Source organism: Hemiscyllium ocellatum, chromosome 3 (genome assembly GCF_020745735.1).
Source record: "Hemiscyllium ocellatum isolate sHemOce1 chromosome 3, sHemOce1.pat.X.cur, whole genome shotgun sequence".
Taxonomy (NCBI): domain Eukaryota; kingdom Metazoa; phylum Chordata; class Chondrichthyes; order Orectolobiformes; family Hemiscylliidae; genus Hemiscyllium; species Hemiscyllium ocellatum.
Genome location: NC_083403.1, coordinates 103031578 through 103057970, shown reverse-complemented (window position 1 = coordinate 103057970; position 26393 = coordinate 103031578). Strand labels below are relative to the sequence as shown.

The 26393-nt window shown below is 43.5% G+C and overlaps 1 protein-coding gene across 2 annotated transcripts; it reads left to right on the top strand.

The window, feature by feature from the left end:
• Nucleotides 1–1138: 1138 nt before the first annotated feature.
• On the top strand, nt 1139–25533 carry selenol (selenoprotein L). Of its 2 annotated transcripts, XM_060821410.1 has the most exons (9): nt 1139–1281; nt 6143–6221; nt 6962–7015; nt 9689–9734; nt 12860–12984; nt 14099–14213; nt 17724–17846; nt 22503–22640; nt 24596–25533. In XM_060821410.1, the coding sequence occupies exons 1-6, from the start codon at nt 1140–1142 to the stop codon at nt 14169–14171; spliced, it is 519 nt and encodes a 172-aa protein (XP_060677393.1). In that variant the 5' UTR covers nt 1139; the 3' UTR covers nt 14172–14213; nt 17724–17846; nt 22503–22640; nt 24596–25533. The 2 variants fall into 2 exon arrangements, with proteins under 2 accessions (XP_060677393.1, XP_060677401.1); XM_060821418.1 differs by lacking the exon at nt 6962–7015.
• Nucleotides 25534–26393: the final 860 nt, after the last annotated feature.

The window sequence follows — 26393 nt, the reverse complement described above, 5'->3', positions numbered from 1 at the left end:
AAAGGGTGCATTAATTTCTAAACACCTAATTGTCAGTCAGTGTGCAAGGACTTAACTGAAATATCTTAACTATACTTTGACAGAACTGTCAATCAAATCTTAGATATTTGGAACATTTTAAGTAATAACAAAAATTAAGCCATGGAATGGCAATGAGAATTTAAGTATGCTTAGTGGAAATAGAAATATCTAGCAATGTTGATCTCGACAGGTACTATTCAATTCACTTTTAAACCGAAAACTGATTGGTAGGAATTTACTCACCACAGTAATTCTCTAAACTTGCATTTTCAATTGATTATTATAACATGGCAATTATTACCAGTCTTACAGGACAAAAATTTATTACATCACACATTTTGGGACATTTCTACAGTAAACATCCTTTGGTAGTGTTGATCACTTGGCCAGAACAGCTCGAAGTCGAGTGAGAACTCAAGACTACCATACTACGGCCAAACGCTGACCTTGAAACTAGACTGCAAACTGCTTTAGTCTTGTAATCCATCTCATTTCACACATTCCAAAAGATTCAAATTGAAATGCTTTTGTTACTTTTTTTCTTACAAATTTTATGAATGATGTATCCTTTGAGTGAGAATAAAATATCCCTGCAATCTCACTAATGTAGTATCAGGCACCAGATATAAGAAAAGTAACTGGCAATAGAACTTGAAGGAGATGAGGATCTTAACAGAACTTCTGAAAAGGAATACTCGATCAAAAAAGAACTAGGAAAGTACAGCCAGTAAACATCTGCATTGATATAGTATCTTTGAAAACCGCATCATCCTCTGTTTGATGTTAAATAGTCAAGGTGCTGGCACAGATTCGATGGCCCGAATGGACCTCTATGTTCAATTCGACTTATCCTTCCCTCCATCACAAAGCAAGCAAGATCAACCCCTCGACCACTGCATTGGACCCCCCCCCCAAAAAAAAACAGGGGGTTTGTCTCATCTGGGCTGTAACAGAAAATGTGACCGAAAATAAACTTGCAGCAAAAGGGGGAGTGGAAATAAAGCGGAACCAACATTATACACTTAACTGCCACCAGGAGGGAAACAGTGAATAAAGTTACAGAGAAACCGGTCCCGCCTTCCTCTCCCAGAGAAAGGTGCAGCCTGGCACTGATGGAGATGGAGCTGGAGCCGCAGCCGGAGCATGGCACCGCGGAGGAGCAGCTGCTGCGGGCCCTGAGCGAGCTGTCCCGGGCCGGCAGGACGATCCTGGCGGGGGCTAAGGCGGACAGCTGCGGAGGAGGAGGAGCAGCAGCTGTCGGTAAGAGACCGGGGTTGGAGCACGGGACCACTGGTGCTTCACGTTACACTCGGCAGAGTCTGCAGGCACCATGCTTACCCCGCCCCCAAATCCCAGCCTCTCCCCCTCCCCCAAATCCCAACCTCTTCCCAAATCCCAACCTCTTACCTCTCCCCCAAATCCCAACCTCACCCCTCCCCCAAATCACAACCTCTCCCCCTCCCCCAAATCCCAACCTCACCCCCTCCCCCAAATCCCGACCTCACTCCTCCCCCAAATCCCACCTCACCCCCTCCCCCAAATCACAACCTCTCCCCCTCCCCCAAATCACAACCTCACCCCTCCCCCAAATCACAACCTCTCCCCCTCCCCCAAATCCCAACCTCACCCCCTCCCCCAAATCCCGACCTCACTGCTCCCCCAAATCCCACCTCACCCCCTCCCCCAAAGCGCAACCGCACCCCCTCCCCCAAATCCCAACCTCACCCCCACAATCCAAACCTCTTCCCCCTCCCCCACAACCCAACCTCACCCCCCTCCCCAAATCACAACCTTTCCCCTCCCCCAAATCCCAACCTCATCCCTCCCCCAAATCCCAACCTCTTACCCCTCCCTCAAATCCCAACCTCTTACCCCTCCCTCAAATCCCAACCTCTCCCCCTTCTCCCAAATCCCAACCTCTTACCCCTCCCCCAATCCCAACCTCTTAGCCCTCCCCCAATCCCAGCCTCTTCCCCCTCCCCCAAATCCCAGCCTCTCCCCCTCCCCTAAATCCCAGCCACACCCCTCCCACAAATCCCAGCCTCTTCCCCCTCCCCAAATCCCAACTTTACCCCCTCCCCCAAATCCTAACCTCTTCCCCCTCCCCCAAATTCCAACCTCTTCCCCCTCCCCCAAATCCCAACCTCTTCCCCCTCCCCCAAATCCCAGCCTCTCCCCCTCCCCGAATCCCAACCTCTTACTCCTCCCCCAAAGCCCAGCCTCTTCCCCCTCCCCCCAAATCCCAGCCTCTTCCCCTCCCCTAAATCCCAGCCTCTCCCCCTCCCCCCAAATCCCAGCCTCACCACCTCCCCCAAATCCCAACCTCACCCCCCAATCCTGACCTCTTCCCCCCCAATCCCAACCTCACCCCTCCCCCAAATCCCAACCTCACCCCCTCCCCCCCAATCCTAATCTCTTCCCCCCCCAAATCGCAACCTCACCCCCTCCACCAAATCCCAGCCTCTCTCCCTCCCTCAAATCCCAGGCTCTCCCCCTCCCCCAAATCCCAACCTCACCCCTCCCCCAAATCCCAACCTCACCCTACCCGAAATTCAGCCTCTCCCCCTCCCCCAAATCTCAATCTCTCCCCTCCCTCAAATCCCAGCCTCTCCCCCTCCCCCAAATCCCAGCCTCTCCCCCTCCCCAATCCCAATCTCACCCCTCCCCCAAATCCAAGCCCCTTCCCCCTCCCCAAAACCCAGTCTCTCCACCTCTTCCAAAACCCAGCCTTTCCCAGACTGTCCCCCTCCCCCAAAACTCTGATTTTCCCAGACTGTCCCCCTCCCCAAAACACTAATTCTCCCAGATTCTCCCTCCCCAAAATCCCACCTCTCCCAGACTCCCCCTCTCCCAAAACCCAGCCTTTCCCACACTGCCCCCTCCTAAAACCCAGCCTCTCCCAGACTGTCCCCAACCCCCAAAACCCAGCCCCTCCCACGCTGTTCCCCCACCCCCAAAACCCTGCCTCTTCCAGACTCCCCTGCCTCTTCCCCCTCCCCTAAAGCCCCGCATCTTCCAGACTGTCCCACTCCCCGAAATCAAACTCCCTCAGATTGTCCCCTTGCCCAAAACCCAGCCTCCCCCATACTCTTCCCATCCCCCTAAACCCAGACTGTCCCCCTCCCCAAAATCAAGCCTTCCCATACTGTCCCCACTCCCCAAAATCCACTGTCCCCATTGCCCAAAAATCACCCTTCCCCAGACTGTCCCCATCCCCAAAACCCAATGTCTCTCAGACCCACCCATCCTCAAAACCCAACCTCTCACAGACCGCCCCTCTCCCCCAAAATCCACCCTCTCATAGACTGCCCCCCATCCCCCAAAACCCAGCCTCTCAAAACTGTCCCAATCCAAAACACAGCCAAACCCAAAACTCAGCCTCCCCCAGGCTGTCCCCATCTCTCAAACCCAGCCTCTATCAGACTGTCCCCTCCCCCAGAACACAACCTCCTCCAGACTTTTTCCCCTCCACAGACTGTCCATTCCCTCACCGACCTCCCCCCCACCTCTCTGCCACCCCCCATCATGAATTATCCACCCCTCATCAGACCTTCCCCTCCCCGCAGATGTTCCCATCCACCACCAACTAACCCCTCCCTCCCAGCCTTCACCATTCTTGCCCACACCCCCAACCCAGACTTCTCCTTAATAGCTCCCTCTCCCCAACCCAGCCTTCCACATCCCAGCCTCCTCACCCCAACCAGTCTTCCCTATCCCTGCCACCAGCCCCCAACCCAGCCTTTTCCATCCCTGCCCCCTACCCCACAACCCAGCCTTCTCCGTCCCTGCCCCCTCCCCCTAAACCCAGCCTTCCCTGTCCTTGCCCCCTACCCAGCCTTCCCCATCCCTGCCCCCTCCCCCCAAACCCAGCCTTCCCCATCCTAGCCCCCTCCCCCTAAACCCAGCCATCCCCATCCCTGCCCCCTCCCCCTAAACCCAGCCTTCCCCATCCCTGCCCCCCCTAAACCCAGCCTTCCCTATCCCTGCCCCCTACCCTGTCTTCTCCCAACTACCCCCTAAACCCAGCCTTCCCCATCCCTGCCCCCTCCCACCTAAACCCAGCCTTCCCCATCCCTGCCCCCTCCCACCTAAACCCAACCTTCCCCATCCCTACCCCCCAAACCCAACCTTCTTCATCTCTGCCCCCTCCCCCCAACCCAGCCTTCGCCCCCAACTCAGCCTTCGCCCCCAACTCAGCCTTTCTGCCCCAACCCAGCCTTCCCCATGCCAGCCCCTCCCCAACCCAGCCTTCCCCATGCCAGCCCCTCCCCAACCCAGCCTTCTCCATGCTTGCCCCCCCCCAACCCAGCCTTCCCCAACCCAGCCTCCTCACCCCAATCCAGCCTTCCCCAGACCCCAGCCTTCCCCACCCCTGTTCGCCCCAGACACCCCAGCCTTCCCATTCCCTGTCACCTCCACCCCGACCGCCAACCCCAACAATTGTACAAGACATTTGATAAACCTCATTCAGAGTATTGTGTATAGTTCTGGGCTCTACATTATAATAAAGATGTGCATGTGTAGACAGAGTGCAGAACAATTCATAAGAATGATTCCAGGAGGTAGTTTTCCAAAGTTGGGAGTGCTGTTCTTAGAGAAAAGAAGGGTGGGAAGAGATCTGATAGTTTTCAAAATCAGGGGCAAACTGGATGGAGTAGATAGGGAGAAAGTGTTCCTGCTTGTAAAAGAAAGGGCGGGAGGGCATAGATTGAAAGCTGTGTGGTCAAGTGCCCACATTCCAGAATTGGACAATTCTAAATTGACCCACAGCCAGAAAAATCAAGCCTGTTAATTTAATTTGGCAAATTTTCTAACAGAGCCAGCAGCTATTGGCTGCAGAGAACATGGAAACCAATGTTAAAGATGTTCAAGGGTAACTAGTTACATCCAGCCTGAGGATTGTGTATGGGAGCAGTGTCAGATGTTCTGGCACCTTGACTGCCTTAGTATGTGCATTTTATACCTCCTGGCATGGCAACGTGATGGGTGTTGGCTCAAATCCATTAGTTGATTTGATCCCAGTTCATGTCCCCATTGCTCAAAGGCCACAGAACATTCTGGAAGGCCTAGTGCAAGGGGTGATTTAAAACATACATACCTGGAAGCCAGGTCCACAGGGAAGATGCAGCGAAGACCTGACCTGGCCCAGAAGGGGAAGAGAAAGAGGAAAAGGATCCACCTGCACGACCCAACTTCAAGGAAGAGAGCCATTCCTGCATTGAAGAGGAAGAAGATTACTTCGGTCCAGCTTAGATATATAGATTTTTGCGGGTAATATCCTTTCTCAGACAGATAAAATTATATAGAATGGATATTGTGGGAATTTGGGAAACGTGAAATTGAGTTTAACCATAAGCTGAATTCTGTGTCTTTTCATTCACCTCACTGACAAGAGCACTTGGATAATGTTGTTAATGCTTAAACTAAATATGAAGTGTCAAAAGCATGAACAACAGTGGTGTGCAAAAGAAGAGGAGGAAGTGAGGAAAAACTTTTTCACTCAGCAAGTATTTAGGATATGTGATAGAAAGTTCATTTGAGGCATTCAAAAGGGCCATGGATGATCATTTGGATAGAAATGGTGTGCTGAGATAAAGGGAAAAGGCAGGAGATTGGCACTAGATAATAGACCTGGTGTAGGCATGATGGACTGAATGGCCTCTTGCACCATCACAATTTTGCGATTCTGTTTTCCACCCTCTGTCCCCACCCCATTGCCCCTGCCCACTGTCCCTATCATCACCTTCAGACGAAACTGGGGTGGACTAACTGAAGGCTGAAATTTGTGTTGGCAAAGAGTCTGCAGTTTCTGAGAGAGTAAAATATTTACCATGTGCAACCAGTGTATTAAGTTTGGGGGGGTGCGGGAAGTAAGAGTTGGGGTCCAAAGATTGCCCACATATGTTTTTACTGTTCTGCTGATTTCTCTTAAGATTAAGCCTTGACACGTTTTGGAACCACTTCACCAGAGACAGTCAAGGTAAACATTCCTTGCCTGCCTAGTTGTGCCCTGTACCAACCATGTATAATCTTAATCCCTTTTAACCCACTTCAGTTTCCCACGTTCCCCTGAATTTATCGAATTTGCCTGTCTTCCTTTGCCTGTTTTTTGATTTTTCAGAAGTGTTGCAAGAGTTTGTTTCTCGGAAGATAGGACGCATGGCTGGAATGATTCACTTGTATGTAAACTTTCTCAACAGGTAAGCAATGGGACCAGTTGCTTCAGCCTAACTGAACATTTGATGATTTTTACATGTTGGTCATCAGCATGAAGAATCTGTATTGATATCGCAGTGCCTATCACAACCTCAGGATGTCCCAAAATGTTTGTGGCCAATGATGTCCTTTTTGAACTGCGATAGTATAGGGAATATGGCAGCCAATTTGAATGTAGAAAAGTCCCAATGATCAGATAGTCAGTTTTAATGATGGTGGTCAAGGGATAAATATCGCCCAAAACTTGAAGGTGAACTTCCCCACTGTTCCTAGGGAACAAAGGGTGTCACTTCTGATGGTGTAGAATTCCCCTATTACAGGTTGTTCTTTTCTAAACCCACATAATAAAAATTTGCGCTTTAAAAACAGCACTTAAAGTGTTGGTAATGTAATCGCATTACATGTCAACACACGTTTTTAAAAGTTTGCGCTTTAGAAACAGTGTCCCTAATTTATCAATTGCATTACAGCAAATTCATGCGAACAAAACCCACATTATAGCAGAATGACCTGTACTGCAGTAGGATTGTCAGCTCAAGTGATACGTATGGGACCTGAACTCTCAACCTCTGACTCCAAGGCAAGAGTGCTCCTCACTGACACAGGACTGATACATATAATTTGTCGTGGGTGTCAGCTTAATGTATATCTCAACAAAAAAGAATCAAACTCTTCAATTTTTTCTTTCAAAACTAACCAAAGAATATTTTCTTCCTCACTAAAGTTTGCATGTGCACAAGAGAAGTGAGGCTGAAGACCTATGGGAGACATTTTATCAGTGAGTGTTCTGAGAGATTGTAAGATGCTGAAACGATGTGTGGGTTTATGTTGATTCTCTGGTCGGTGGAGAAATCATTGGAACTGGAGGAGGCTATTCAGTCCATTGAGCCTGTTCTGTCATTCACAAGATCTTGGGTAGTCTGTGTGTTAAGAGTCATAGAGTCATATAACATAGAAACAGATTCTTCGGACCAACCAGTCTATACCGATCATAATCCCAAACTAAACTAACCCCACTTGCCTATGCTTCACCCATATCCCTCCAAACATTTACTCATGAACTAATCCAAATATCTTTTAAATGTAACTGTACCTGCATTCTCTGGATGTTCATTCCACACATGAACCACTCTCTATAAAAATACTTGCCCTTCATGTCTTTTTTAAATCTTTTTCCTTTCACCTCAGTATGCAACTTAGTCTTGAAATCCCTCAATTTAGGGAAAAGACACTTGCCATTCACCTTATCTATCCTTCTCATGAGGTCACTCCACAATCTCTGATGCTCCAGTGACAAAAGTCTCATACTATCCAGTCTTATCTTATAACACAAACTCTCTATTTCCGGCAATGTGCTGGTAAATCTTTTCTGAACCCTCTCATATTTAAGAAAATCTTTCTAAGACAGGGTGATCAAAACTGGGCACAGTACTTCAGAAGCAGCCTCATTAATGTCCTGTATAACCTCAACATGACAACCCAACTTCGATACACAATGTTCTGAGCAATGAAGGCAAGCATGCTTAATGACTTCTTAAACACTCTGTTCACATGTGATGCAAACTTCAAAGAATTATGTACCTGAACCTCTAGGTCTCTCTATTCTACAACATCATCTATTTGCTCACTTTATTTCTGTAGCCATTCATTCATTTGCTGAATAAGATTGAACAAAGACAAACGGTGGTGGTGGGGGGTTGTTTTTCAGACTGGAAGCTGTGACCAGTGGAGTCTCACAAGGATCGTTGCTGGGCCCTCTACTTTTTGTCATATACATAAATGATATGGATGCGAGCGTAAGAGATAAAGTTAGTAAGTTTGCAGATGACACCAAAATTGGAGGTGTAGTGGACAGCAAAGAGGGTTACCTCAGATTACAACAGGATCTGGACCAGATGGGCCAATGGGCTGAGAAGTGGCAGATGGAGTTTAATTCACATAAATGCAAGGTGCTGCATTTTTTTTTAGATTAGATTACTTAGATTACTTACAGTGTGGAAACAGGCCCTTCGGCCCAACAAGTCCACACCGACCCGCCGAAGCGCAACCCACCCATACCCCTACATTTACCCCTTACCTAACACTACGGGCAATTTAGCATGGCCAATTCACCTGACCCGCACATCTTTGGACTGTGGGAGGAAACCGGAGCACCCGGAGGAAACCCACGCAGACACGGGGAGAACATGCAAACTCCACACAGTCAGTCGCCTGAGGCGGGAATTGAACTCAGGTCCCTGGCGCTGTGAGGCAGCAGTGCTAAGCCACCGTGCCGCCCAAAGCACGTTGCTTTCCCTGGGAAAGCAAATTTTAGCAGGACTTATACACTTAAGATCCTTGGGAGTGTTCCTGAACAAAGAGACCTTGGATTGCAGGTTCATAGCTCCTTGAAAGTGGAGTCACAGGTAGATAGAATAGTGAAGAAGGCGTTTGGTATGCTTTCCTTTATTGGTCAGAGTATTGAGTACAGGAGTTGGGAGGTCATGTTGCAGCTGTACAGGACATTGGTTAGGCCACTGTTGGAATATTGTGTGCAATTCTGGTCTCCTTCCTATCAGAAAGATGTTGTGAAACTTGAAAGGGTTCAGAAAAGATTTACAAGGATGTTGCCAGGGTTGGAGGATCTGAGCTACAGTGAGAGGCTGAACAGGCTGGGGCTGTTTTCCCTGGAGCATCGGAGGCTGAGGGGTGACCTTAGGGAGGCTTACAAAATTATGAGGGGCATGGATAGAATAAATAAGCAAAGTCTTTTCCCTGGGATCGGGGAGTTCAGAACTAGAGGGCATAGGTTTAGGGTGAGAGGGGAAAGATATAAAAGAGATCTAAGGGGCAACTTTTTCACGCAGAGGGTGGTACATGTATGGAATGAGCTGCCAGAGGACGTGGTGGAGGCTGGTACAATTGCAACATTTAAGAGGCATTTGGATGGGTATATGAATAGGAAGGGTTTGGAGGGATATGGGCCGGGTGCTGGCAGGTGGGACTAGATTGGGTTGGGATAGCTGGTCGGCATGGATGGGTTGCACCGAAGGGTCTGTTTCCATGCTGTACATCTCTATGACTCTATAATTGATAATGTCCACAGCCCACAGCTTTAAAAGCATTTTTGGAATGGAGACAAGAGGAAATATTTACAAATTCTCCCTCCCTTGTGTTTGGAGCAGTGCATTTTGATATTAATGCCTGAATAGCCGAGCACTAAATTTTAAGATTTATGACCTTTGTTCTGTACTCTCTTATGAAAGGGAATAGTTCCTCAATACCTTAATCCTTCTAATATTTAAAAATTCTTAATCTTTCTAAACACCTCAAATCAATCGGGCTTTAATCTTCTATCCTCAGAAGTGTATAAACCATGCAGGGTGAATTGGGAAGGGTTTGGTGGTTGTGAGTAAAGCAGTATTTTGGGGACCACTTTTATAAAACTATCTATTTATTTTGTAAATGACAGCTCAGCTTCTGTTCGTGATCATGTGGAAGATTTGATGCAATTTGAGGTAATATGATTTTAAGCTTTCTATGTATCGACTAATACACAGTTATTATTTTGAACGTTGTCATTATTAAAGCCATTCAGACTTGTTTGAACCGGGGCGTAATAATTGCTGTTCTCCAGTCCTCTAGATCCTTGCCTGAGTCTGAAAATGGCCAGTGCTTCCATAATTTCCACACTCTCTTCCCCCAATGTCCTTGAATGTATATTATCCAATCTTGGTGCCTTGACACTTCCGGTGGAAGCACCTATCCAATATCTCCTTTTCAATTTTAATCCCTTCCAGTGTCTGAAATACCTTCTTTTTCACCATGACCTGCATAGCATCTTCTTGCTTGGTAAAAAAACAGATGCAAAGTATTGATATAATGCCTCAGCTATATACACTGTTTTGGTGCATAAATTCCCTTATTTTTTCCCTAATTGGCCCCACTCGTCTTTCATTCACCTTGACTATTTATTTGCTTCTTCAAGACTTTGGGATTCCTTTTTATGTTTACTGCTAGTTTCTTCTTATGCCATCTCTTTGCTTCTCTTATTTACAGTCCCAAGTTGTCTCTGAACCTTCTATAATCAGCATGGTTCTCAGTTGTATTATCTACTTTTTCTTCACCTCAACCTCTACCTATTTTGTCATCCATAGAGCTCTGGATTTGTTTACCTCATCTTTTCCCCTTTCACCTTGACTGTGCCTGAACTGTAATTTCTTTAAAGGTAAAGTTTAACTTTAACAATTCAGTTACAGTGACTGATAATCTTTTGTTTCCAATAGATACAGGATAAATCCTTTCTTATCTTATTAATGTAGATTTCTCTCCAGTTGATTAGCCTTAATTTAGATTGTTCCTTATCCTTTCCTTGAGCCAACCTAAACCTTTTGATACAATGATCACCTTTGGCTAAATGTTCTGCTATTGACACTTGATCCCCCTCATTCCCAAGACTGAGGTATAGAAATTTCTCTTTTCTCATTGGATTACAGAACATTCTTCTGAACACAATCTAGAAACTTTTGCCTCTCTCTGCCCATTACACTACTACTGTCGCCATCAATATTGAGCTGGAATGAGTTGCCAGATGAAGTGGTGGAGACTGATACAATTACAACATTTATAAGGCATCTGGATGGGTATATGAATAGGAAGGGTTTAGAGGGGTATGGGCCCAATGCTGGTGAACAGGATAGACTTAATTAGGATATCTGGCCAGCGTGAATGAGTTGGACCAAAGAGTGTGTTTCCGTGCTGTACATTTCTATAACTCTATATATGATGCTATGTTTAAAGTCCCTTATTATAAATCCTCTATAATTTTTCCACATTTCTGTTATTTCCCTGTAAATTTGTTCCTCTACATCATTCACACTAGTGAGTGACCTGAAGGCTACACCAAGCAATGTAATTACAGCTTGCTTTTCCTTAGCTTGAGCCAAATAGGTTTTACCTTACTCATGTGGGCCATTTTTTGTCGACAGAATGGCAATCTTCTTGTTAATCAAAACAACCACCCGACCCCACCCCCCCTTTCCTTCCTTTTTTATTTATCCTGCAGACTTTATATGCTGAAATATTCAAAACCCAGTCCTGTCCAGGTCACTGTGATCATTACAATCTCTGTAGTAGTCCAAACATCCACTGATTTAACCTGTAATACACCCTACAACCATCGAGACTTGATGATGATAAGTAAACCCAATTCGAAGAATTAGCCACCTAGAACCTCAAGAAGAATGAAAGAACTTAAATTTATATAGCATATTTCACATCATGAAGCATTTTGTAGTCAATGAAATACTTTTGAAGTGGAGCCTTTGTAACGTAAATGGCTAATTCACATGGAGTAAGTTAGTTAGTCCTTTTAATTTCTTGCTTTTGCACAATCATCAAATTAGAGTATCTGTATGGATACGTTCTTTTATTGATGGCATGTTTGTTCTTGGGATTTGGGCACTATTAGCAAAGCTGACATTATTGCAATTCCCTAGTTGTCAGATGTGCAGATTGTATTGGTCCTCTCCATGACCTGCAGCCCTTGTGATATTGGAATTCGTCAAAAATCACACAAAACCAAGTTATAGTGCCACAGGTTTACTTGAAAACACAAGCTTTCAGAGCCTCCCCTCCTTCAGGTGCTAGTGAGAAAGGGCAACCTCAACACAGAGTGTATAAATAAAAGATCAAATGATCATACGATTGATGCAAATGAATTGAACACACCCAAGATGGCTGTTAAATCAGTTAGAATGGAGGTGCAGGTTTCAATTGAGTAATACGCAAATGCCAGAATTTCTTTCAAGTCACTGCCCTGCGATAACTTAAGGTTTTATCAGAATAAAAGAGGTGACATCTCAGGTCAGACAATGCATTTTAGGTATGAAGTCTTGTATCTTAACCTGGAGTCAGACTCGTTATATTTCCAAAGTAGGAATTTGTAAAAATGCCACATAGATTGACTGTCTACAAATTGGGTGCTTTTTGAACAAAATAGCATGTATCTGCAAATACAAATATGCAAGTGCAAATTCATCCCATAGATTTATGTGTGTGTGTGTGTGTGTGTGTGTGTGTGTGCGCGCGCGCGCGTGCATGTGTGAGGAAGTATATGTGTGTGCGTGTGACTATGTGCTTGAGAGAGAATGTGCGCGAGTGTGAGGGAGCATGTGCGGATGAGTGTGTGTACATGTGAATGTGTGTGAGACAGAGTGTGTCTTTAAGATAACGACTGTGTGTCAGTGTGTATGTGTGTAAAAGTGTATAGTGTGGTGGGGTCACCTGTAGTGTGACATGAACCCAAGATCCAAGTTGAGGTCATCCTCATGGTAATAACATTCTATCAGAGATGACTCTGCGTTATTGCGTATCCCGAAATCTGCCTTGGAGGATGTTGATCTGTTGACTTGTAACCTGGTGTTGTGTGATTTTTGACCTTGTCCAACCCAGTCCAACACTGACACCTCCACATTATGGATATTGGAATTTATAGGATATTCCAGGAGTTTACATATATCCAAGTCATTTATGGTCCAATGACATTCATGACCGTGGATCAGCACAGGGGACTGGATTGATTTTTCAATTAAAACCCTCTTGTCACACTAACTGGTACCTATTATGTCTCTGTTGATCCTAGCTGGAATGGAACAACTTCCTGAGTGAGGTGGATGCCAGATTAAAGACCAACTGTTTCCATGCCCAGCTGAAGTTGGGAACACAAGTTCCTATGCACATGACATTCACTGATGTGAGAAGTGGAAGGTAAGGGCGCATTCTAACTCTGGGTACACGATGGAAAAATATCCTGGAAAATTCTTTCCACATGTGTGATAGGAAAAATTGCCAATTAACCACCTAATAATCCATTGAAAACACACCTGCTTAGTAAATTAAATAGGTAACAATTAAAAATGACCAATTAACCACCTAATAATTCCTTTGAAAACACACCCGTTTTAGTAAAATGCAATGGCTGCTCGCCTAAAAAAAAATTCAGACTTTTATAAAACCATAAGCGCAGTCAGGATTGAAGAAAGGCCATTGGGGAGCCTTTAGTAGATTGTGGGAGACAGGTATTGTTGGAATGTCACTGTACTGATAATTAAGAGGCCTACACTTATACTGGGGGGGAAATGGGTTTAAATCCCATCAAAGCAATTGGTGGAGTTTAAGTTTTATTAAAATCTGGAATTGAAAACTAACTTTGGTAATGGTAACCATAAAACTTTATTGATGTAGAGGCACGATGTTGGACTGGGATGGACAAGGTCAGAAGTCGCATGACACCAGGTTCTCGTTCAACAGGTTTATTTGAAATCACAAGCTTTAAAAGCATTTCCCCTTCGTCAGGTGAAGGAGTACCACTCCAAAAGCTTATGATTCCAAATAAACCTGTTGGACTAGAATATGGTGTTGTGTGACTTTTGACTATAAAACTTTATTGCTTGTCGTAAAAATCCATCTGGTTCTTCTTGATGTCCTTTAGAAAGGAAATCTGCCATTTACTAATCTGGCCAGCATATAACTCTAGACCCACAGTAATGTGTTTGTCTTTTAACTCTTTGGAATATCCTAGCAAGTAACTTACGTCAGGAATGGGAAAGCTAGTTCTGACTTTGATCCATTCCTATCAAAGATAACTTTTGTTTTTCAAAATAATTTTCCATCAAAGTTCATCAATTTAAGTTTCACAGCTATTAAAGTCCAATTCTTCCCCTCCAACTTTCCAAGTAGATTCCGTCTCTTTATGTCCCTGCATCTCCTTTGGGAAATTCCTTTCATCCCTGAATTCCTATTCTTTCTTAGGAAGAGTGTGCAGTAAGTAGAAGCTCAGTGTTTTAACCTGGCTTCTTCTCATTTTTGGTTTCCATTTTAGAGAAGTTCGATTTGAGGAGATCCTCCAGCATCGGAAGAAGCTGCTGCTGGTCTTGCTCAGACATTTTGCCTGATTACCATGACGTGATCATTTGGCACAGCTTCAGAAGAATCAGGTACAATCTCCACCTCTTGAGAGTATCCACATGAAATTGAGCAGTTCTTTAAAATCGGACAAATAATACAAACTGTATTAAGTGTTAACTGTGGCCATTTTGGGCAGAGGTGAACAATTTGCACCTGGTTGTGGTACACATACCTTACCAGCTTCCTCCCCCTGCTAACTGGTATTGGGCAATACTGAAGATGTCTGAATAAATAGTGCACATTCATTTTCAATATTTCTGATTCAATGTTTAATTATTTCAGATTATTATGAGAGCACATACAATTAAAGTCACTCCTCCAATTCCCCTTGTTTACTTTCACAGAGTGCAAGATATCAGGTTTTCCAACAATATGGGAATTCTTTTATTCTTTCCTGGGATGTGAGCATTGCTGGTTAGGACAATATTTATTGCCTACCACCAATTGCTCTGGACAAGGTGGTGGTGAGCTGCCATTTTGAACCACTGCAGTAGTGACAACATGATAGTTATAGGGAGGGAACTGACCCAGCAACCTCTGAAGGAACGTATTTTTCAATATATTTCCAAGTCAGGATGGTGGATGGCTGGGAAGGGAATTTCCAGGGTAGTAGTGTTCCCATGTATCTGCTGTCCTGACCTTCTAGATAGCAGAGCTCTTGGGTTTGGACAATGCTTTCTATGATATGGTGAACTGCTGCAGTATATTTTGTACATAGTCTGCACTGCTGCTCTGTGTGTCAGTGAAGGGAATGAATGTTGAAGATGAAAGACGAAATGCCAGACAAGCAGGCTGCTTTGTCCTAGATGGTGTCAAACTGTTTGAGTATTGTAGGAGCGGATTTCATCCAGGTAAGTAGAGAGTATTTCATCACACCCCTGACTTGTGCCTTGTCGACGATGGACAGACTTCGGAAGTCAGGATGTGAGTTACCTGCTGCAGTATTCCTAGCCTTTGATCTACTTTGAAGCCACTGTATTTATATTGCCAGTCCAGTTCAGTTTCTGGAAAATGCTAACCTCCAGGATACTGACTGTGGGGGATTCAGTGATGGCAATAATATTGTATTTTAAGGGACGTGCATATATTGTAATCCACTGTATCCATTGCACCCAATGCGGTCTCCTCGACATTGGGGAGACAGGATGCCAACATTGGGTTGTTTCAGAGAACATCTCTTGGGCACCCGCACCAACTGATCCTACTGTTCCATGGCTGAATACTTAACTCCCCCTCCCACTTCACAAAGGATATTCAGGTCCTGGGCCTCCTCCATCGCCAAACCCTAACCACCTGATGCCTGGAGGAAGAATGCCTCATCTTCCGCTTTGTAACCTTGCAACCATACGGGATCAATATAGATTTCACCAATTTGCTCAGTTCCCCTCCCCCAACCTTATCCCAGTCCCAAGCCTCCAATTCAGCACCGCCTTCCTGACCAGTCCTACCTGTCCATCTTCCTTTCCACCTATCTGCTCCATCCTCATCTACCTATCACTTGCGCTCCCATCTTCATCTACCTATCACATTCCCAGTTACCTTCCCTCCCGCCCCACACCCCCCTCACCCCAGTCCCCTCCCATTTATCTCTCAGCCCCTAGCCCACAAGTCTCATTCCTGATGAAGGGCTTATGCCTGAAACGTCAATTCTCCTGCTCCTTGGATGCTGCCTTACCAGCTGTGCCTTTCCAGCACCACACTTTCAAAATTGTACAATATTTTTAATGTCCATTTTAATTTGCTGGTATAAGAAAAAAAAGCCTAATTTGTATCAGTATAAATGTGTAGACAAACATCCACCTGGATTTATACAGCACTTTCATTGACCAAATCACATCATAGATATAAGTTGACATTGAGCCACTTCAGAAGTTAGGACACATGACCAAAAGCTGAATCAAGGAAGTAGGTTTTAGCGGATAAGGAAGCAGTTGTGACTTTAAGGAAGGAATTTCATGACTTCATGTCTAGACAGCTTAAGACATGGCCACCAGTCATGGCGATTAACATTGTTTTGATGAAGGGTCACTGAATTTGAAACGTTAACTCTGTTTTTCTTCCACAGATGCTGCCAGATTTGCTGAGTATCACCAGCAATTTCTGTTTTAGTTTCAGATCTCAGCATCTGTAGTTCTTTGTTTTCTTAAAGTACTCTTTGAAGTTTTGTCATTTTAATGAAGTAACACAGCAGCTAATATTCTCACAGCAAAGTCTTACAAACAGCAATGTGATAATGACCAGACAATCTGTTTCAGTGTTGTTGATTGTGCGATCAGTATTGACTAAATCACCAGGGAAAACTCTCCTGGTTGACAAAATAATGCCATTGAATCTTTTACTTGTAACCAAACAGGCAGATGGGGCCTCAGTTTCATGTTTCACCTATAAGATGGCGCTCCATAGGATAGCGTATCATTTCAAAGGGCCGAATGGCCCACTCCTCCTATTTTCTGTCCTAACAGTGAAGGACTGTACTGCACCAGTGAGCCAGCCTTGGTTTTTTTTGCGTTGGAGATCTCAAGCAGACTTGAACTGGAATTTATGATTCAGTGATTGTGTTTTTTTCTCAAAATCATGAGGGAACTGGGCAGAGAAAATAGGGAGAAAATGTTCCCTCTCATAAAAGGATTGAGAATGTGATGTGAGAAAATCTTACCAAACAATACATGTTTCAGATATGGAACACACTACCTGAAGGATGTTTGTCTCTCACCTGTAGTCTCGATACTACTTTGAACTTGTACTAATTTTATGTTTGGTATTAAGCTGAAATATGTTTTTGAGAATTTGTTTCAGACAGAAGCTTTTTTTAATCAAATGAAGCTGAAAGTTTGTAGCAGTTCTGTTTTTCTCTTGCAGGAGTTTGGAGGCAAGATCAATTAGGGCAATCAAAAGTATGATATTTAAATTGAAACAATATTCAGAGTTATGAGGAAAAGGCAGGAGAATGATACTAAGTGAGAATGTTCATTCAGAGATCGACAGCAGAAACAATGGGCCAAATGGCCTCTTCTCTACACCATAACAAATCTGTAATTCAGAGGCAGGTCCAGATAGTGAGCTGTTGAAATTTGGTAGATGGTTGGGAAATTCAAGGAAGTTACAGAGATAAAGAGACCTAAGGCAATGGTGAGATTTAAAAATGTGAATGAAGATTTATGTATCGGGGCATTACAGGGCCAGGAGCCTTCAAAGCAGACAATGCCTAATTTCTGCTGCCTCACCATTGGTGGCTGCGTCTTTGGCCCTTTGCTTTGGATTCCCTCCTTAAACTTTGCCGCCTCTTTGCCTTCCTCTATGAGGTACCTCTTTAGCTCAAGCCTTTCTGTCCCAATACCTCCAAGTGACTTGGAGTTTCGTCTGATAACCAATGTTTTGCTAAACTAGGATCATGCTGCACAGTGCAGTGAACAGGCCCCACATAACAAAGAAAATTTTAAAGCAACATTGTTGATAGCATTCTGAGGTGCTACATAAATGCAAGCTGTTATCAATCGGGAAGCTCTGTTAATTATTGGTTTTTGTTATGTTTGGCACAGAGCAGTCTGGATGCTGTGCCACTGAAAGTTTTGGTGATCTCGTTTGGCTGCCGTGAAGGTGCACTCCAGTGGCTTCAGGAGACTAAGTGTTCCTACGACATGTTGTTGGATCCCAGTCGCCAGGTATTTCACTCTCCTCACAGTTTCCAATGTAAACACAGCAATCCCAGGAGATGTGATAGCATTTTATTGCACTCAAGGGGACCATTCTATTTTTAAAAATTAGTTATCATTTCTGGGCTGGTGTTTATTGATCATTTGTGCTTGAGAAATCTCTGTGATCTGGGTACAGGGACCTTCCAGGATTTTGAAGGGACGAAGGTAAATTTCTATATCAGGGTAATGAGAGACTTGGAGGAGACTGTGTAACTGATGGTGTTCCCATGTATCTGCTGTCCTTGTCCTAGTGATAGAGTCACAGGTTTGAAAGGTGTATTGAAGAAGCCTCGGTGAGTTGCTGGCCCATTGTACCTGGAGCAGTTGTTTACCTGAGCTACCCAAATAATTCCACTCTCCCTACTCTTTGAATAGCTCTGTAAATTTACCAATTTAACTGTGTTTTAAAAGTCTTCTTTGAATTTGCTTCAACCATTCTTTTAAGCAGTGTTTTCCAGATTATAATAACCCACTGTGTAAAAATACAATTCTCCTACATCCCCAGCTCATTTAGAAGTTATGTAACATCAGTGTTATCTGGATACTGATCTTTCTGCCGGTGGATACAATCCTCACCCACCCACCTCCCATCCATACTATCCAAACATTGTTTTCAACACCTCTGTTAAATATTCACATATCTGAAATCCTTCATTCCTGCTTATTACCTTCATATCCTATTGATGATTAATTCTACATGTTTGTCTCTCATCTGTAATCTCTGTACTGCTTTGACCTTGTACTAACTTTATGTTCGGTATTAAGCTGAAATATGTTTTCGAGAATTTGCTTCAGGTGGAGGCTTTTTTAAACAATGAAGCTGAAAGTTTGTAGCAGATGTGTTTCTCTCTTGTAGACTTGAGCATCTTTTCTTACAAGAATCAAAGAACTGTTGATACTGGGAATCTGAAACAAAAACAGAATTAACTGGAGAAACTCAGTAGGTTCGGCAGTGCCTATGGAAAGCAGAAGGGTCTGACGAAGGGACACCACCCTCAAAACGTTGACTTTGCTTTCTCTTCACAAATGCTGCCAGACCTGCTGAGCTGGGTAGCATGGTGGCTCAGTGGTTACCACAGCTGCCTCACAGTGCTTCGATTCCACTCTGGGGCGACTGTCTGTGTGGAGTTTGCACATTCTCCCTATGACTGTGTGGGTTTCCTCTGGGTGCTCCAGTTTGTTCCCACAGTCCAAAGATGTGCAGGTCAGGTGAATTGGCCATCCCAATTGCCCATAGTGTCCTGAGTTTTGTAGGCTAGGTGGATTAGCCATGGGAAATGCAGCATTACAAAGATAGAGAAATGGACTGGGTCTGGGTGGATTGCTGTTTGGAGAGTCAGTGTGGACTCAATGGGCTGATTAACCTTCTTCTACACTGCAGGGATTCTATGATTCTTTCCTCACACCCGCTTCATTTTTTTCCTCTACAACTTTTCGTTCTCCACTTTCATCTCTCCTGTTTTTATTTTGTGTTTCTTTTTTCTCCCCATCAGTCTTTCTTTCCTTTTCTCTCCTCTTTCTATCTCCTGTGCTGAGATCCTTCATTTTAACTGCTTTATAGACGATAGATGCAGGAGTAGGCCATTTGGCCCTTTGAGCCACACCACTATTCATTATGATCATGGCTGATCATCCACAATCAGTATTCTGTTCCTGCCTTATCCCGATTACCCTTAATTCCACTACCTTTAAGAGCTCTATCCATCTCTTTCTTGAAAGTATCCAGAGACTTGGCCTCCACTGCCTTCTGGGGCAGAGCATTCCATGTGTCCACTGTTCTCTGGGTGAAGATGTTTCTCCTCATCTCTGTTCTAAATGGCCAACCCCTTATTTTTAAACTGTGTCCTCTGGTTCTGGACTCACCCATCAGCGGAAAAATGCTTCCTGCCTCCAGAGTGTCCAATCCTTTAATAATCTTGTACGTCTCAATCAGATCCCCTCTCATCCTTCTAAAAATCAAGTATATACAAACCCAGGCGCTCCAATCTTTCTAGTCCCGCCATTCCAGGAATTGGCCTCGTGAACCTACGCTGCACTCCCTCAATAGCCACAATGTCCTTCCTCAAATTTGGAGACCAAAATTGCACACAATACTCCAGGTGCGGTTTCACCAGGGCCCTGTACAACTGCAGAAGGACCTCTTTGCTCATATACTCAATTCCTCTTGTTATGAAGGCTAGCATGCCTTTATCTTTCTTCACTGCCTGCTGTACCTGCATGCTTCATTGACTAATGTACAAGAACACCTAGGTCTCGTTGTACTTCCCCTTTACCTAACTTGACTCCATTTAGATAGTAATCTGCCTTCCTGTTCTTGCCACCAAAGTGGATAACCACACATTTATCCACATTAAACTGCATCTGCCATGCATCCGTCCACTCACCTATCCAAGTCATTCTGTATTCTCATAACATCTTCCTCACATTTCACCCTACCACCCAGCTTTGTGTCATCAGCAAATTTGCTAACATTACTCATTATCACTTATTTAATCATGTATGGTGGAGGTGGTTGCATTTACAACATTTAAATATATGAAAAGGAAAGGGCTAAAGGGATATGGAGCAAATGTTAGCAAATGGGACTGGGTTAGATTGGGATGTCTGGTTGGTGTGGATGAGTTGGACGGAAGGGTCTGTTTCCATGCTGTATGACTCTGATTCTATGACTATGTGAGAGAGAGAGAGAACTTTCTAGACTAGGTTTACTCCTGTCTAGTTCTAATTGGTTTCTATGACTACTGCATTCCACACAACATAACTGTTCGACCTTTTATGGTGCCCTATTGGACCCTGAGTAAAACTTGTAACTCCATATCTGCTGTGTTGCTAAGGCCACCAAGGACACCACTTGTGTAACATCACCCATCCCTGTCCCACCTCTTTGGCTGCGGAAAGCCTCACATCTACAGTCTCAACTGTTCCCATGATATCTTGTGATTACTTATGATATCCTTATACCTTCCACAAACTGAAGCTCATCCAAAAAGTAGCCGCCCTTATCCTAACTCACACCAAGCCTCGCTCAGCCACCAATATGTGCTCACTGACTCACATTGACTCCTAGTCCAATAACCTAGTCCAAATTTTAAAATTTGAGCCCTTGTGTCTAAATCTGTCCATGGCTGTTGTTTCAGTTTGTCTATCTTCAGTGCTCACCCTGCCTTGTCTCACAACAAAAGCTGCTCAAACAGTTCCATGGGTGATTGCACTATTTACCTTCACAAACGTTCTGAGGTGCCTAGACATGCTGCAAGGTTCTGTAGATTTGAGCTGGCAAGTTGACTGGCCTTAAGAGGAGGAGAAGATATAATAGAGGTGGCTTCAATCAGGAATGGTTATAGGATGTTGCTTCCAATGCTTGGGGGTTTTGGGAATAAGAGGAACATAGGTTTAATGTAATTTAGGTAAAGGAACCAGGAGCAAGATCAGAATGTTTTTCACAGAGTGAAGTGTTATGATCTCAAAGTTACTGCCTGAAATCGTGGTGGAAACCGATTCAGTATTAAGTTGGAAAGAGAGTTAGTTAAATATGTAAAAAAAAAAAGGAACATTTGCAAGGCTTTGAGGAGAGAGCAGGAGAAAGTGAGGACTGCAGATCCTGGAGATCAGAGTCAAAATGTGTGGAGCTGAAAAAGCACAGCAGGTCAGTCAGCATCTGAGGAGCAGGAGAGTTGACGATTCAGACATTCCTGATGAAGGGCTTATGCCTGAAACGTCAACTCTCCTGCTCCTCAGATGCTGCCTGACCTGCTGTACTTTCCCCGTGCCACACGTTTTGACTTTGAGGTATAATGGACCAAATGGCCTCGTGTGCTGTATGACTTGATCACGACAGGATTATGGCTCTCTGCCTTCCAGAACCCCTTCACTAGAGCCAAAGGTCTAGGCTAAAAGAAAGAGCTATGGAGATTGGTTACTCCAGTTGGGCTATCACCTGTAGGCCCTCCAAAGGTCTACATGGAACAAAAACATTTACATGCATCTCAAGATTACTAAACTGCCACTAATTTGGGATATTTTCCCCTTGGATCACACCTGATCTTGCTGGATTCAAATTAATTCTGGATTCTTGAGAAGGCAAGAATTAAAACCCGTTATCTGGGGACTGATTGAGAACAGCCAGGTTTGAAGGAAAGTGCTCACCTTCCTAACATAAGAACTTGCCTGATAACCCAGGTAGGAAGAGAAAAACGATGGCGACAGATTTCATTTTCATAGCACCTTTGAATGTAAAAAGGCCTCAAGTGCTTCACCTTCAAGCAAAATTTGACATTGAGCTCCTAAGTAAGAAGATTTTACAGTGGGTGACAAAAAGCTGTGCCCAAGAGGCAGATTATGACCAGCATCTTATAGTGAGAGAGATACAGAGAGGTTTAGAGAGGGGAAATTCCAGAGTGAAAAATCTTAACAGCTGAGGGTGTGGCTATCAGTGTGAAGTGATGAGAATCCAAGATGCCCCAGGTTAAAAGAAGAAGGAGCACAGTTATGTCGGAGAGTTAGAAGATTAAGAGACCTTCAGATTTATGGAAAGTGCAAGGCCACAGTCTGGGGTGAAACTTCATGCCCATCATGGTCTGCAGAGTTCCAGTAACACTTAAATCTCACCTGTTTCTTTTACAGTTGTATCATGCATTTGGTTTGGGAGCATCCGTTGAAAAGGTCTGGAATGTCAGCGTACTTACTTACTACGCCGAACAAATAGTATGCAGTCGCTCCTTACCACGGAAAATGGAAAACATTGTGGATGATCCTCACCAGGTCAGTTATGCACACCCAAATTAAATAGCCAAATAAAAAATATGTACTGACATCCCTGATACTTGGCATAATGTTGAATAACTCTGAACAGGCATTTCCAAAATAAAGAATCGCAAACCCGAGCCTTTTGTCAAGATTTTGCTGGTTGTTCCTTCTTCCTTTGCTACTGCATGTGATCAGCTGTGAGTTGTAATAAATGAAAATGGAGTGAGAAAAGATACAACATTATATGAATTTTCTAATGTTCCCAGTCCTTTGCTGTGAATGATAGTGTCACCCTTGGCCCAGTTGGGAACACTGTCACCTGATCAAGTTCTGCTCCAGCGCGAGCATGGGGTGACAGACCTGGGACAAATCGGGAAGAGTGCTACATTTTTGGAGGTGCCACCTTCCAAATGAGGTATTCAGCCAAAGCCCACCATGAAAGGTCCCACCACAGTATTTGAAGAAGAACAGGAGACTTATTCCAATGCTCTGGTTTATAGTTATTTTCAGTCAGATTTCTCGATCAGATTATTCTGTTATTACCATATTGTCATTTGTTGGACCTTGCCAGCTGCATTTCTTACATTACGTTGGAGTGAACACAGTTCAAAAATGATTTGTTTGACTGGAGATGCTTTAGGACACTCAGTGATTGTATATGGTGCTATATAAATGCAACTCTCTTTTAGAATTTACTTTAAAAACATGCCATAATCCGATAGATATCTACTTTTTCCCCTAGTTTATTACCTAAGTTCTTATCTGTCACTAGGTCATCTCTTTAGTATTTTAACTGAATTTCTCCTATGTATAACAAATGCATTGATGGTTTAGAGGCATGTAATAGAAGTATTCCAAATGATAAGTGGGTTTTGGTAGATTGAGTAGAGAGAAGCTGTTCCCATTAGCTAAGGTGTTGGTAACCAGATTTGAAATTTTTTTTTATGAAGTGCTTTAAGTCATCCTGAAATCACGAAAGATGCCATCAAAGTTAACATTTCTTTATGTAGCACTTTTCACAGATGCCAGATATCTCATCATTTGTCAGTCAAGCTAAATTTTATTAAATGTAGTTAATGTAGGAAACCGGCAGCAATTTACATTCTGCAAGCTCCCACAAACAGCAAATAAAGATAATTTAATATAAATTCATAGTCATAGAGATATACAGCAAGGGAATGGATGCTCAACTCATCCATGCTGATCAGATATCTTAAATTAATCTAGTCCCATTGCCAGCACTTGGCCTATATCCCTCTAAAGCCTTTCTATTTATATACCCATCCAGATGCCTTTTAAATGTTGTAATTGTACCAGTCTCCACCACTTCCTCTGGCAGATCATTCCATACACGCACCACCCTCTACGTGAAAAAGTTGCCCCTTAGGTCCCTTTTAAATTTTTCCCCTCTCACCCTAAACCCATGCCCTCTAGTTCTGGACTCCCACAGCCCAGGGAAAAGACTTTGTCTATTTGCCCTATCCATGCCCCTCATGATTTTATAAACCTCTATAAGGTCACTCCTCAGCCTCCGACACTCTGGGGAAAACAGTCCCAGACTATTCAGCCCTATAGCTCAATTCATGTAATGTGAGTTGAGGGATAAATATTGACCTGGTCGCCAGGGAAAACTTTCTGTTCTTTTTCAAGGTAGGAGCGAAGTAGCCATGGGATCTTTCACATCCACCCAAGCTGGTAGCTGAAGCCTTGAATTAACACATCACTTGAAAGACAACATACCTTTGACAGTACAGCGTTACAGAAAGTCTTTCCAAAATAAAACCAGAAAATTCGGAAAATATTTGGTAGGTGAGGCAGCATCTGTGTGGATAGAGGAACAGCGATCGTTGACTTTTCATCAGAATTTTCTTCCTGACATGCGCTGGTGTCTAAGTGATGGTTGGGTTTTGCTAATCCAAATCTCCCCCCAAGGTTTGAAGGAGAATCTCATATATTTTTCTTCCCAACAGCTTGGTGGTGACTTCGGTTTGAATCAAAATGGGACCGTGATCTTCTTCCATCCCAGCAGTAATCCAACTGACAGACCTGACATTTCGGAAATACTGCTTGCCATGCAATAAAGCTGCTCGTGTAGCACAGCAAGAAAATTTTTACTTGGAGAGGGGGAAAGGGTTTTCATGATTGTTCACTCCTAAGTTGTATTTAATTAATTAATTCAAGACAACAGTTATTTGGCTGACAAATAATTAGTGATAGATTTGACTGCCTTAAAGGAGCAAGGGTTGTGTTTTGTTCAGGGGTGCATTTGGCAGTGGGAGATGGTGGGATGTGGTTGTGATCCATTGACATCCTAGAGAAAATTGTGGTCATTTGATTTTCAGACAATTTCACTGGGGCTGATTCGTGTCAGAATTTCCTCATGGTTCTTCGGAAAATTGACTGGGATCAAGAAGGGTCAAGAATTACTTGCTCATTATGATCTTCTGTCTCTTTAAGCAGAACACTGAGAAAAACTGGAGTGGGCCTGAATATAGTATCTGAATTGAGATGGGCCAAGCATTTTGGCAAAATTGGCTTGGAAAGTTTAATTGTATTTTTCTTTGGTTGCTGTTCATTGAAAAATTAAATTAAATCATTGTCAAGAATTTGGTGTTTTTAGTAAGATGTGCAGAAAGTGGTGAACAGCTCCTAAATGGTGGTATAAAGGGTCCTGGCTTCTTTTGTGTGTATGAAGGCAGTGCTATCACTCAGGGTGTCTGAATGGTACTGCTTGATGTAATTGTAAAACAGGTCAGCATGACTCTTTAAAACACGAGGCATCTACTTACAAGTTCACTCACTGTGATTGATAACTTGGCATTGAAACAATTCAATATTAAAAGGTTGAATACGTCCTGACTTTATGACTTGATTCACTTTGCTGCAGCAAGTCAAAGATTATATCTTCTGTGATGGTCCTAAAATATTTTGTAGGTGAATCAATAAATACTTATTCACAAAGTGCTAACCATTCTCTGTCTGTGTGATATTTGTTCTATTTTCTCTCTATTGACTCAAAGTCTCTGACCGTACAAAAGTTTCAGTTTCAACACATTTTATTTCAGTTAAGCTGGCGAGAGATTGGACGTCAATCCCCAGAGTAGCAATCAAGCTATCTTTGGAGAACTATTAACAGACCTCTGGTCTCTAGCTTAAAAGCAATATGTTTTATAATCTTCATGTGTGTCACTAATTTACTCTTTCTCATTCCCACATGATTTAAAGTAGAGTTCTCATAAGTAAAAAGTAGATAAAGCAAGCCGATTAACAATGTTCTATTATTCAGCCTAATCATGGTACTGGGAAGAAGCATACACAGAAACATCTCCAAGGTTATGTAGAGACTCTTGCATTCTTGCAATTCATGTTCTCACAGTCACTGTGGCTGCAACTGCCATTTTGAACCTGTAAGACAAATTATTATTGCAAAATAGAGATTTACAAAATGGAGACTTTTAACTGTTGATTCCCCAATACTTTTTCATTCCCTCCTTTTAATCATTTTATGATCAACCAGGCTGTTCGTAAAGCTTATAATGACAGTAATCAGATATCAGTGGCCATAAGCATCTGAATGTGAAAATGTAGGCAATTACAGTAAGTATTATAATCCCAAAATGTAACAACATACCCCCAATATTCCTGAAGAGACCCCAAACAACCACCATCCCATGTCACTAATAAATCCATGTAAATCATAATCAACGTCTTGGAATTTCTGGATCTCCTGGGTAATGTGCTTGGAGAGATCAGTGATATTGGAGGATT

Bases quoted from the DNA above. Each gene is read 5' to 3' on its own strand.
- selenol (XM_060821410.1), top strand. From the start codon at position 1,140: ATGGAGCTGGAGCCGCAGCCGGAGCATGGCACCGCGGAGGAGCAGCTG. The intron at 7,016-9,688 runs GTGAGTGTTCTG...TGTAAATGACAG, and splicing joins CTATGGGAGACATTTTATCA to CTCAGCTTCTGTTCGTGATC. The intron at 12,985-14,098 runs GTAAGGGCGCAT...TTTCCATTTTAG, and splicing joins ACTGATGTGAGAAGTGGAAG to AGAAGTTCGATTTGAGGAGA.